Source organism: Aulonocara stuartgranti, assembly GCF_965226115.1.
Source record: "Aulonocara stuartgranti genome assembly, chromosome: 13".
In the NCBI taxonomy this organism is placed as follows: domain Eukaryota; kingdom Metazoa; phylum Chordata; class Actinopteri; order Cichliformes; family Cichlidae; genus Aulonocara; species Aulonocara stuartgranti.
In genome coordinates, this window is record NC_138949.1 from 34,120,307 (window position 1) to 34,134,015 (window position 13,709).

The 13,709-nt window shown below is 42.5% G+C and overlaps 1 protein-coding gene across 3 annotated transcripts in view; it reads right to left on the reverse strand.

Moving 5' to 3' along the window:
* The window catches only part of mmrn2a (multimerin 2a), a 33,677-nt gene that overhangs the window by 13,712 nt on the left and 6,256 nt on the right, over positions 1–13,709 (reverse strand). For all 3 annotated transcript variants that reach the window (XM_082557621.1, XM_082557623.1, XM_082557622.1), the window contains 3 exons: positions 3,652–3,774; positions 2,428–2,534; positions 1,191–1,271 (listed from right to left, as the gene is read on the reverse strand). In XM_082557621.1, the coding sequence (XP_082413747.1) occupies positions 1,191–1,271; positions 2,428–2,534; positions 3,652–3,774 (311 nt within the window). The remainder of the gene's footprint in view (positions 1–1,190; positions 1,272–2,427; positions 2,535–3,651; positions 3,775–13,709) is intronic.

Below are 13,709 nucleotides of genomic sequence, written 5' to 3' on the forward strand. Positions count from 1 at the left end.
TCTCCTTCACTGTGCACATGGTTGCAATGATGATAAAGCCACTTGACTTGACTTGCACTCTTCTCCTCTCCATCAGCTCACTCCAACTTGAATCTTCTCATCAGGCCAGTGTGACCTTTGACCTCTGAACAGTGTGTCTGTGGTTCCCAGATGACTCACTCTTTGTTTATATGTTGCGAATGTGGGAGTAGGGGGTGGGGTGGGAGGTGACCTTGGTACTGGCGCACCCACGCCCTCTTCTCCAGGGGAGAGGAGGGAACTTGACCTTTTGTCAATGTGAGTGCGGTGGTTAAGCGCGGTGCTTCCTCACTTTGTTAGAACAGTAATGAGTCAGAGCGCGGCGTTAACGCAGAGAGTGAAGGTGAAACTCAAGAGCCAACCAATTTATTCTGAGCAAACACGAAGTCGAAAACCACCGCAAACAGAGACCAGCAGGTCAGCCAGAGATCGCCGTAACCAGTTTTCCCCGGTGTGACCGCAGCAGCACCTCCTGCAGCTGGAGGCGGCTCCTCTAGCTGCGTTTTCTCAGCTTATTCTTCCTCCAGGTTTCTGAGGTCATCCTCACTGCAGACCCCTCCTCCACCCTTTAATGACCAGATCTTTTCACTTGTTGTTCTTAATGAGTACATATCATTATTATTCCCTCTACCTGATCTTTTCTTTACACTTATTCATATTTATTCATTTTACTTTGCTTTTAATAATATGTTTATATTTCTGTGTATCTTTGTGTGATTTTCAATGATTTATGACTGGAGACTCATTTGGGTCATTTCCTGTTGTTTTTAAATCTGTCATGTGACTGACGTAGCTTTGCATGATTCACAGTCCAGAGTAATCCTTCTTTCTCAGGTCCATGCATCATCAGTGCATCCTGTGTTTGAAACAAGCTGTTTAGCTCTTCTCTCTTTTTCTGATTGGTCATTTTTAGGAAGCCTGCTGAGGGGCAGTACTTGTAAGCTTTAAAAAGAGTTACTACAAACAGATCTGATAGAAAGCTGAGTTCTGGGTCTCGACTGTAAGTGGAAAAGTCTCAAATCGATCACCCTGAGGTGGAGTCTGATTGTTGACTCCATCGATGACCACTTCCTGTTCATTATGACCAACGCACTGATTGGCTCGCTGTGGTTCTACAGTCTGAGACGTGAGTTACCTGAAGAGTCAAAAATGTTTCATTTCCAAGAGCGTACCTGGAGCCTTGACCTCTGATGTGCCTGCTTCAGATCGTCCAATCAGAGTCGAGCTTTCAGAATCCTGCCGAGGGCCTGAGACTGTTGGAGAAGAAACAAGCTGTAAAACTGCAGTTTAAACTAACAAAGACAGAGAGTCAGCTCAGAGACAGTCAATACAAATGATTGTATCCTGGAGGCAGCGGTCCGAGCTGAGACGCCCGCTCCTCCTCCTCTTCCCATAAACTCAGATTAAATCAGAGCTGACGTCCGAGCACAACGAGGGCTCAGAGCAGCAATAATAACAATAATAATAATAAACTGAGGCAGAGAATGAACGACTTTAATGTTTCTCTTCATGACCTCCTGATTTGAGACTCAGTGATGGATTCATGAACTCGTGGCTTTGACTTTGTGCCTCAGATGCTGGAAACAGAAAAACGCAGGCAGCAGCCGTCTCTGTTTTAGCCGGCTACGATCATGCAATAATGTGGCCTGTTTGTGGGGGAGCTGGGAGCTTTGAGAGACGACCGCTGATAAACTTTGAGCGTCACACAAACAGAAGCGAAGAGCAGAGGACGTCCTCCCGCAGATAAACACGGCTGTTCCCACCCGCCAAGAAAATCTGGAACACATTAAGTTCCCGAGCGATACTAAAGCCCGCCTGTTCTTGGAAAAGTAAAAATAGACTCCAGCGGGGGGAAACCAGAACCAGGCGTCCATTCAGAGCAACTCTTAATATGCTCCATCCTCATCTCCTCTATTAAAACGAGTAGTTTATGAATAACCGCGGCTGCTTTCAGGCTCACTGTGGCCGTCGGGATCAAACTCACTAAACATAAATATTAATAAATATGTTTACATCATAAATACAAAAGGATTTCTACCATTGAAAGGACAATAATATAAATAAAACACATTTTCATACATTATTCCCTGAATATGTTATTCAGGCTGTTTCTGTTCACTTGTTTCTGACTTTGGAACCACATTAAAGTGCAGTGGATAAATGTAATCAGGCTGCTTTTAACCCAAACAAACCAGAGCAGATTTTAGCCAGCGAGTGCAGACCCGGCGCCACCTAAAGGCCAAAACAGGAAGGGCACCAAACATGACAGGAACGCTTAAGGTGGACTTTTAATGGATAACTCTCTGATGTCAGTCTGAGCGTTTGTGCTACAACCTGTGCAACACTGAAGTCTGCTTCACAAAAACATCCTTAACGCGGACTCGAGTGACGGTGATGCTGCTGACTCACCTGTGTCCTCGCAGTTGTGTCCTCCGTGTCCCGGACAGCAGCGCCACAGCAGAGCGGTTACGATCTTCTGCTGCTGCCTGTAAATCGGCCGTGTGGACAGCTTGTACCTGCACACGAACACACACACAAACACACCGTGGTTACCGCTGCTCGGCCTCTATAGAAGCCATCACCTTCAGCAAAGACGTCACGTCTGTGGGCGGGTTGACTCCCAAAGTTTAAGGTTTATTCTGACTCTGAACTTTCAGATTCAGGATTTTGACACAGGAAAACATGAGAAATATGAAACATCAAGCTGGACCCAGGTCAGTGAAGGGATAAAACATGCTTTCTACTGTCTACTAAAGTTACACTGAAAACACACATCAAAGTAGTTGGAAGATGATGATTAGTGACAGGAGGCTTTTAGATCTGATGCCACTGTCACCAAGCACTTTGGTGACAGAAGGAAGACAGGATACAGACATGCTGTGAAAGAGAGACAGAGACTAATAACGAGACAGAATAAATGCATGAACGAGTTTTTCAGCGTCACTCTGAGACAGGATATTTCTAACTTTAGAGATGTTGCACAAATGGAAGAACGCAGTCTTACATATTTGTTTAATATGTGCGTTGAAGGACATGTCCTGGTCAAAAATGACTCCAAGGTTCCTCACAGCGTTACTGGAGGCCAAGGTAATGCCATCCAGAGTAAGAATCTGCTTAGATACCATATTTCTAAGCTTTTCAGGGCCGAGTACAATAACCTCAGTTTGATCTGAATTAAGAAGCAGAAAGTTAGCGGCCATCCAGGTCTTTATGTCTTTAAGACATTCCTGCAGTTTAACTCATTGGTGTGTGTTATCTGGCTTCATGGACAGATAGAGCTGGGTGTCATCTGCATAGCAGTGAAAATGTATGCTATGTCTTCTAATGATGCTGCCTAAGGGAAGCATGTATAATGTAAACAGAATTGGTCCTAGCACTGAGCCCTGTGGAACTCCATAATTAACCTCAGTGTGTGAAGAGGACTCTCCATTTACATGCACAAACTGGAGTCTGTTAGATAGATATATATCATATCTACATATTAAACAGATTTGGAAGTTACTGAGCAAAGATCAACGCATTTTACACTCACGGTGTTATAGAAACCTCACGATCCCCAATGAGAAAAACTAAAATGATCAACGAATGAGTCACAGTCTTCTTCAGCTGAAGCCACGAACCAAAGACACTCACATGGTCAGGTGACAGTCGGGCGTCCCGCTCGGACATGGACTCTGGGACTTGATGGTGTACTTCTCTGTTCCACACATAACTGCCATCGTTTGCACATGGTTATGCACGAACGGACACCAGTTCCTACACACACACACACACACACACACACACACACACACACACACACACACACACACACAGAGTCAGGATGTAGTGTGATATGTCCACAGTTTTCCTGCTAAGAAAAAATGTTAGTGCTCCTTTAAGAACAAGAAGAAAGATCACATATTTGTGTGTAACTCGGTCTAACTGCCTCTGCTGTATGTGCACAGACGTGTAGTCGGCTCCTCTTAAAGGCCGGTTGTGAGCCAGGAAAACCCCAGATGTCCACAGCGTTACAGGAAGATGGAAACACACACACAGTTTGTTGTTCTGTATTCCTGTTTGGGGTCAGAGGTCAAAGACTGTGCCCTCTTCTCAGTGGCCACCAACACTCAGCTTCAAGGAAAAGCCCTCTTCCACTCTCTGAAGAGTAATCAACCATGAAAACCACAGAATAAGAATAAAAACGTGAGCCGAGTCCAAAAATGCAGATTTAGTTTATGTTTTTGTTGTGAGACAACGGCGAATGAAATAGTAACACCACAATAACTAAAAACTATGTTTTTAGTTATTATGTTAATTTGGCATCCCTTTATGAATATTTTTGCTCCAAGACATTTTTCATGGTTTTTAATTTAGCATCATTTTTTAAATGCTTCTTGTTCCTTTGCAGTTGCCTCGTGTTATCCTGATACCTCTGTAATTATTTTGCATCCCTTTTCTAAATGTCCTCTCTCTTTTCGGTTGTTCTGACGTGGTTATCATCTCTTTGGGATCTGATCACTAAAGTTTTGATTCTTTTTTTGTTTTTGTGAAAAGACACAAGGCTCGTCTTTGGGTTTGTTTTAATCCCTGATCCCACCTGATGAAGACCCTGGAGCGGCTGGTCCTGGCTCAGCTTCGGCGCCTGGTGAGCTCATCACTGGACCCACTTTAGTTTGCCTACCATTGGCATTGGAGCGGATGATGCCGTCATTCACCTCCTACATCGTTCCCTCTCTCACCTGGAGACCGCTGGAAGCACTGTGAGAATCATGTTCTTTGATTTCTCCAGTGCCTTCAACACTATTCTTCCCTCGGTCCTGAAGGACAAGCTGGAGAACTCTGGAGTGGACCATCATAGAGATGGACCAATCCGATATTACGTATCGGTATCGGTCCGATACTGACCTAAATTACTGGATCGGATATCGGAGAAAAATAAAAAATGTAATCCGATCCATTAAATATCACGAAAGCACCTCGCAAAACTTGCAACATGCCGTAACTCACCTCAGAACGTTAGCACGTCGGAGCAGTATGCATCACGTGATAGAGCGGCTGTGGCATGCGGGACCTGTCGGTGGTCTGGATAGCATGTGGAGCTTCGCTAGCAACCCGGCATTTCATCTCCGACAAAGTTATCCCGAGAGAAGTAAAGCAAGTGTGTAAGTCCATCTCTGAATGTTTGTAAAGCATTCCTGCGTTAAGCTTACCAAACGATATATGGAGCGACTGCCTCTTCTTGCTGCTACTTCAATCATGAAACTGCTTAACGATCAGCTGATCGGCTTTTCTGTCGCGAGTCCGTCTCTCTTGTTTGTTTTTGGCCCACTTTGCACCAGAAAGAGGAAACCAGCGGCTGAACAACAGCAGCACGTTTAAGCTTGATCAGCTGTTGTTAGAATTTATTTAATATTAGTTTCTACTCGAGGATCTTTTTCTACGTAGCTGACGCTGGTAACTGTGCAGGGGCGGATCTAGCAAAGTTTAGCCAGGGGGGCCGATAGGGCATGAACAGGGAAAAGGGGGCACAAAGACATACTTTTCTTTCTTATTCTCATTTAAAATGTCTAGCTTTTAATAAATAATTATCTGACACCCAAAGTTTTAAATTGATGTAAAATGAATAGAAGTCCATTACTGTATATAGTAACTATTAAGTCTAATATATATACCCTAGTAAGCTATAGTACTTTTTCCTTTGGGAAGGTACCATCTGTGCAGTCTGCAATTTTGTTGAAGAAAGATGTTGAATCTATTTAATATTTCTTGAAAAATAATTGATTTCTGTGCATTTTTTTTTCACACTGCATCAAATTAAGGTTGATTACGTCGATTAAGCATCATGAGGTGGAGCGTGAGGGGTGGTTCCCTATTTTTTATTTATTTATTTTTGTTGTTGCTGGGAGTTGGAACCCTATTAGTTAGGTTGCTTAATATTTATGCTAAGTACTCTTTAAAATACCAGAATAGGGAGGATGGTGTAGGTTTAAGTTTATTAGATTGATCAGTATTGCTGAACTATGAATTTTTTTTTTTTGCATACAGGTATAACAGAATAGCTTTAGTGTAGTTGTTGTTTTAAACTTGAGTATGAACTTATACAAAATGCAGCAAGATATTTAAAAAAAAACAGTTTTGTTGATTAAAAAAACACTATATCGGATTCATATCGGTATCGGCAGATATCCAAATTTATGATATCGGTATCGGACATAAAAAAGTGGTATCGTGCCATCTCTAGACCATCACCTCACTACCTGGATTTTGGACTACCTCACTGACCGACCACAGTATGTGAGGACTCAGGGCTGTGTGTCGGACAGGGTCGTCTGCAGTACGGGGGCCCCACAGGGAACGGTTCTGGCTCCGTTCCTCTTCACCATCTACACTGCAGACGTCTCTCACAACTCCACCCAGTGCTTCCTGCAGAAGTTCTCTGATGACTCTGCAATAGTCACCTCATCACTGATGGAGACGACAAGGATACAGAGGACTGACTCAAGGCTTTGTGGACTGGTGCCAGCTGAACTACCTCCAGATCAACGCCAGTAAAACCAAGGAGCTGGTGGTAGACTTCCACAGGCACAAGCATTCTCCACTGCAACCACTGAACATCCAGGGTATGAACATCGAGGCTGTGGACAGCTACAGGTACCTTGGTGTTCATCTGAACAACAGACTGGACTGGACTCATAACTCAGACGCCCTCTACAGGAAAGGGCAGAGCAGGCTGTACCTGCTGCGGAGACTCAGGTCGTTTGGAGTGGAGGGCCCACTCCTGAAGACCTTCTATGACTCTGTGGTGGCCTCAGCCTTCCTTTACTCTGTGGTCTGCTGCGGCGGCAGCATCTCTGCCGGGGACAGGAAGAGACTGAACAGGCTGATCCGAAGGGCCAGCTCTGTTCTGCCCTCTGGACCCAGTGGAGGTGGTGAGTGACAGGAGAACGGCGGCTAAGCTGTCATCCCTGTCGGACAACATCTCCCACCCCATGCAGCAGACTGTGACAGCACTGAGCAGCTCCTTCAGTGGGAGACTGCGGCACCCACGGTGTGGGACGGAGAGATTTCACAGGTCTTTCCTCCCCACTGCTGTCAGACTCCACAACATGGTCTCTGTAGATGACCACACAGGTGCAGACAGACACACACAAACAAACTGTCTCCCTGATCTGCAATATTACCAAGTGCAGTCTAAGGAGCTTGCAAAGAAAAGTGTCTGGACTTCTTTAAGTTGCTTGAAGACATTTCACCTTCATCCGAGAAGCTTCTTCAGTTCTAAGGTCAAATGGTGGAGAGTCCCAGATTTAAACCCTGTGGGAGTTTCCCCCCTCAAGAGGGACAAAGGACCCCCTGATGCTCCTCTACCTAATCACATGAGCCAAGGTGTGAAACTGGGTGTGGGTCCCAATCAACCAGAGTTTCGGGTGAGTTCATTGTGAAACCTGGCCCCACCCTATCATGTGATTTCCTGAGGTCAGACGGCCCAGGATGTGACTGAGAAAAGATCTCAAAACGAGATTATAGATTACAGACGGTGTCGTAAACCACCGCCTCTGTTCAAAGATGGTCGCTCACAGTGGACATAGATGGCTTCTTTTACTCCTCTTTCAAACCGTCTGTCCTCTCTGTCCAAAATGTGAACATTGGCATCCTAAAGGACAAAGGTCAATTTTTCGAGGATGCCAATGTTCACATTTTGGACAGAGAGGACAGACGGTTTGAAAGAGGAGTAAAAGAAGCCATCTATGTCCAGTTTAAGTCTAGTTTAAAAGAAAAACGTAATCCTGCTGAGGCTTTCAGTCACGAGTACAGGATGTGTAGAAAGGAGCAGTCACAGCATGAAGCCCGAGAACGGCGTCAGTTTGTGTGACTGCAGAGAGAGAGCGTCCACAGTTTACTGGTCGACTGAACGCTGAAGCAAACAGCTGCTCTGTGTGTGTGTCTGTTTATCTCGGGACTTCCTGTCTGTTGACTCTGGCGAACGGTGGCACCAACAGCTCTCAGAGTTCGTATTTTCAAATCAAATCAAATCAAATCACGTTTTCACGTTTCACGACCTCGTCTGTGCTCCTGGACGCGAGTCTTAGACAAACACGACTCCCAGTTTTGATGCACGAGGCCTCTGAAGCCTCCACAGTTGCATCCCGGGAGGGGGGGGGGTGCATCTTGTAGTGATTTTCCATCATTTTCTCGTAACTTTTACTCGTTTGCGGTTGCCCCCCCCCTCCGCCTGTCAGCCATTGTGCATCCATTCGTAAATGTTCTGATCCTTCCCGTGGCTGTTTCCCTTTAAAGGGCATTTCTTCACTCCTTCATCTTTTAAAGTTCCAGCCTTGTGGTCATTGTGCATCCTCTTTTTAAATGTTTGACATCTCCTTGTGGCTTTTGTGTGTTTCACATTCATGCTGTTCTCCTTTGTGGATCATTTAAATCGATGTCCTCGGGGTCTTCGGGGTTTCTCGTTGCACCTTAAAGAATGTTGAGATAAGGTTTAATTTGATAGGCTAACCTGGTCCATTTTATTTCAGGAGCATGTGACAATCCTCCCCTCTGTAGCTGAACTTTTACTCAACAATCTGTCCTCACAGTGTGAGTAATTCAATACAGGAAGTCTCCCCTCATCCTGCTGCTGAGCCTGAACAACGAAACACACACTTTCAAACAAATAAAGCAGAAACACACACACACCTCGCAGATCGACTCCAGGCTAAACTGAAACACAAATGCATGAGCAAGCTGGAGGAGCAGATTAGGAAGCTTGTGGACTACAATGAGACAACACAGCAACACAAAAGAGTTAACCACAAAGACACAAAAACATCCAAAAACAAAGTAACTGCAAAAAGAGCACAAATCTCTGTAATTGGGGGGAGTGTGGCTCCTCTGTGGGATGCTGGGGGCCCGTCTGTGCTTGCTGCACGCTGGGTCATCGTGTTATTTCCAGGAAACTAAGCTGTTAAACGTCTTTCGTGCACAGGTGAGTGTGAGACAGTGCAACAACATCAGAGAGCAACTCTTTAATCTCCACCTTCAGCTCCATTTGACCCGTCAGACTAAACTCGGGGCTCTGCACCACATCATGCAGGCTAATCTCGTCATTTATCCTGAGAAAACTCCTCAAATGTGCGAGCAGAGCGAGAACCTGCAGGTCTGAGAGTGAAGTGGAAACTCCTCCGACTCATTTCAACACTTTATCTTCACAAACATGAGCCGCTGCAACAAAGTGAAACTAAATGAGGGGATTTTGTTTTTGTTGGATTGCAGAGAAGCTGTTTAGATGGATGTTTGACTCATGCCAGGAATTACTTCAGTGATGAATGACTGTAATTTCCTATAGTTGAGAGCAGACGATATTTTCCTAGAACACATTTCGAAATTTGTGCTTGAACTTGTAGCAGGAGAGCGAAGGATGATGGGAATGAGTGTTCACAGAAGAAATGAGAGATAAAGAGATTTGAGCTCTTTTTACATCTTTTACTCTTCACGTTGTAGACCTTTGAACAACTTTTAGTAACCATCTTGCATCTGTTTATAGAGCTTTTGTGTTTCTTTGTGGTCATTTTGCATCCCTGTGCCCATTCAGCGTCCCTTGGCCTCTGAGTCTGTTCATTTTGGATAATTCTAGTAATTTCTTTAACACTTGTCGTGATCAGACATGATTGTTCCGTTGTGATCATTTAATGTCTGCCAACAATAACACTTGTTGCTCTTGTTACTATTTGGCATCCCTTTGGGATTTTGTGGAAATTATTTTTCTAATCTTTGTACCTATTGTGCACCAATTTAGCAATATTTGGTGTCCCTTTGATCACTTCGCATCCTTGTACCTGTTTAATGTACCTGCATATTAAAGTCATTTTTCTGTCCTTTTTGTGGACATTCTGAATCCCTGTGCCTGTATTTTGGGTCCATTTTCTCCTCCTTTGCACTCATTTTGTATACTATTGTGGTCACTTTGTATATTTATAGTCATTTTACATAATATTAGTGGCTTTTCTTCTGTCATTTTCCTCATAAATCTATTTAGCGTCCGCCTTTGAAGTCACTGTGTGTCGCCACTCTGGACATTTTTGAAATTAAATTTATTTTTCGGTCAACAACAACAACAACAACAGATTATAATTTTACATAAAAGTATTCAACCAAACAGTAACCGAAAAAGGAATAGGCTGAAGCCTTGTGGCTTATAATTATCCTGTCCTTTACCCCCATACGAATAATCAAATCCTTAGCCAAGAAAATAAATAGCATTGATAAATAAGTTACATAACAGTTTGAAAAGAAATCAATGATAAATCAAGAAATTAAATCAACACAAAATTATTCATCAAACCAAATTTCTATTACCTTGTATGATACAAATTTTTTAATTCTTCCTGAAAAATGACAAATAAAAACACATCTTCAGTTCATCATTAAGTCCATTCCATAATTTCACTCCCATAACTGACACACATCTATACTTAACATTGGTTCTCACTTTAGGCATTTCAAACACATAAGACCCCATTAAATCATATTTTGCATCTCTTAGTTGAAACATACTTAAAATACAAATTGGAACATTCTTTGTCATCACTCGATATATAATTTCTAAAGTTTTAGAATATATAATGTCCATGAATTTTAACATAGATGATCCTACAAAAGACTGGTTGGTGGACTCCCTATATCCAACTTTATTTATTATTCTAATAGCTCTTTTTTGCAATTTAAATATTGAATCCAAATAGGTTTTCTATGTGTTCCTATCTCCACACAATAGGTCATATAAGGCAAACAAAGGGAAGTATACAATAAATCAAGGCAGTTCTTATTCAAAGAATCTCTTGTTTTATAAAGAATAGAAACAGACTTGGATAATTTCCGTTTCACATGTTCGATGTGGGGCTTCCAACAAAGTTTATCATCAATAATTACTCCTAAAAATTTGTCTCATATACTCTTTCAATTTCAGCATTATTTAAATTCAATTTTACTTTAATATTACTTTTACTACCTCCAAATAACATAAATTTTGTTTTACTTTCACTCAATGATAGTTTATTTAATATAAACCATCTATTTAATTACATGAGTTCTGTTTCCACTGTTTTCCGTAATTTCTTTATGTCCTATCAGCAAACACCACATATTTTAAAGTATCACTGGCTGTACAAATATCATTTATATAAAGTAAAAATAACTTAGGTCCCAAAACAGATCCTTGCAGAACTCCGGAAGTTACTTTTCTAAGTTTAGATTTCATGTTATTAATACTCACATATTGGAACCTATTATTCAAGTAACTATTTAACCAAAATTGTGCAACATCTCTTTACCTTTCACACTTCTGTAAAAGTAACGAATGATCTATCGTATCGAAGGCTTTACGTAAATCAATGAACACCTATTCCGAACTGTTTTTCGTCCACAGCCGTTGCAATATTTTCAATAAATTCCATCACAGCCAGAGATGTTGAACGGTTTCTTCTGAAGCCATACTGATGATCATTCAATAAATCATATTTATCAATAAAGGAATCTAGTTTGTTTGCAAATAGTTTTTCAAGAATCTTCAAAAACTGAGGCAGTAAAGATACCAATCTGTTTATCACCAGTTTTATATAATGGGATCCCTTTGGTGATTCATCATTCATTCTGGTAATTTATTTCTCATCATTAGACCTGTGGTTAACTTTGGGCCATATTCCATCTCTTTGCACAAACTTTGTCGTTATTTTCTACTATTTCGTTTTCTATTAGCCTTTTCCCTCATTTTGCATCCCGTTTCATGTCTTGCGCATCTCTTTTTTAACAAATGCTCCCATTTCCAGTTACCTGGTGTCTCTTTGTGATCATGTTACACCTTCATAGTATTTTTTTTCCTGTCATTTGGTTTTTATTTTCCATCCTCTTGAGATTTTGTCTCTACTTGTGATCATTTTCCATCTTTCAAGTTATTTTGTGTCTCCATGCAGTTATTAATAATTATTGTTGCATTATTAATAACAGCATTTTGTAATAGTTTTACTCGTTCCTGGCTGTCATCTTATCAGCTTATTAAGCTGTTTGGGTTTTTTTGTCGGCAACAGATGTTACAGTGTGTTTTTGAACTTTTAAGAGGAGCACTGACATGTTCAGTGTGAGTCAGCCTGAAGAGATTTGAGCTTTTCCAACACAAACATCCAGTCAGTGGGTTTAATTTCACTCTGTCAGTCATTTTCTAAGGAGGAGGTGTCACTGTGTTTTAAACATCGTGGACCAAACATCCTCAAATCTGCTCGGCGTCACAGCTGTGGTCTGTCAAACCGCCGCGTTTAGCTGTGTGCGCATTTGTTTTGGTGAGCGTACAAGATCAAGATCTTAGCGTTTCCGAGGAAGAGTCATCCCGAGAGACACGGAGGAAAACAAGCCGAGGCCGCTGAGGTTCCTGCTGCAGGCCGAGAGTTCAGGTTCATATCTGAAGGCTGTTTGTGAAAGAGCCTCGATCTGAATAACGAGGCTGCAGGAGGTCAGGACGGATATGTCATAACACCACACAGAGCTCACTCTCAGCAACGTGAAGTTTGGAAGATGCGAAGGCTTCATCCTGCTGAGATCAGGAGGGTCTGCAGTCAGTTTAATGAAAATGTGGCTGCAGACGGTGCTGGATGAACCGGCGGTGCTCTCCTGAGACTTTGTGCACACTTTAAATAAGCACGATGAATATTAAATTATGCTTTGCACCCATCAGCATGTGCAGCTCAGACATGTGACCGTGGTGGAAGATACAAGCCTGATCTCATCATCTTCAGCCCTTAAACACTTTAAACTTCTCATCCTGCACCATTATTTTTATACCAGATTGACACACCTGCATGATCATCGATTACAGCACTGACGATAAGGAGGACATGTTATCTGAACGCTGATGACAGTCACCTGGAGGCATGCGCACATAAAGCACACAAAGAGAAAGAATTAAAATATCTGAGCGCGCTCAGTCCATTTTCTCCCGCAGACACATAATTTCAAAATTCTATAACAAGAGGGCAGCCGAAAAGCACAGCATGCATCTACACCCAGCACTGTGCAACAGTCTTCCCATGTAAACACATGGAGCAGTTTAGCTTGGAAGTAAATATTTGATATGACCAAGATTCAAAAAACATCTCTCAGGTGTGAGGACTGGACTGAAAATGGGTGAAAAAGCAGCCAATGTCCAAAGAAGAACTTTGGAAGAGCTTCAGGAAGCCGGAGAACTGAGACGGGAAGGAAGTCCGAGTTCTTGGAAGTAAACTGTCAAGAAATGAGAGCCAGCTCAAGACTTTTGCACAGTGTAGTATCTTGTTCAAATAACGTCAAAGGGTTAAAGAAAAAGAAGAAAAAACAGAGAGCTCACTTTGTTAAGAGAAAATATAAATAAAAAAACTGAATAAAATACAATAAAGTGTTTATTTCAAGGTCTGAATGTTCCTGCAGCACGTCTGCAGTTTCGAGCTGATCTTTTTTAAAGGACCTGAAAACGTCGGCAGCCTCGACATGAAGGAATCAAAAACTATCCGTTCACCTTTGACCTCTGATGAAAATGTACACAGTCAGCCGCCCTCCGACTCCGTGAGGAAAGGAGCTGTTATCGTTACAGCACAAAGAGCTCCGCCTGTGTGATTAAAGCAGCGTTGTGGTGATGGGGGCTGATGGGGGCACTTAAAGAGCTAATAGAGGGTTGTTTTGCTGAGAGCCCGGGG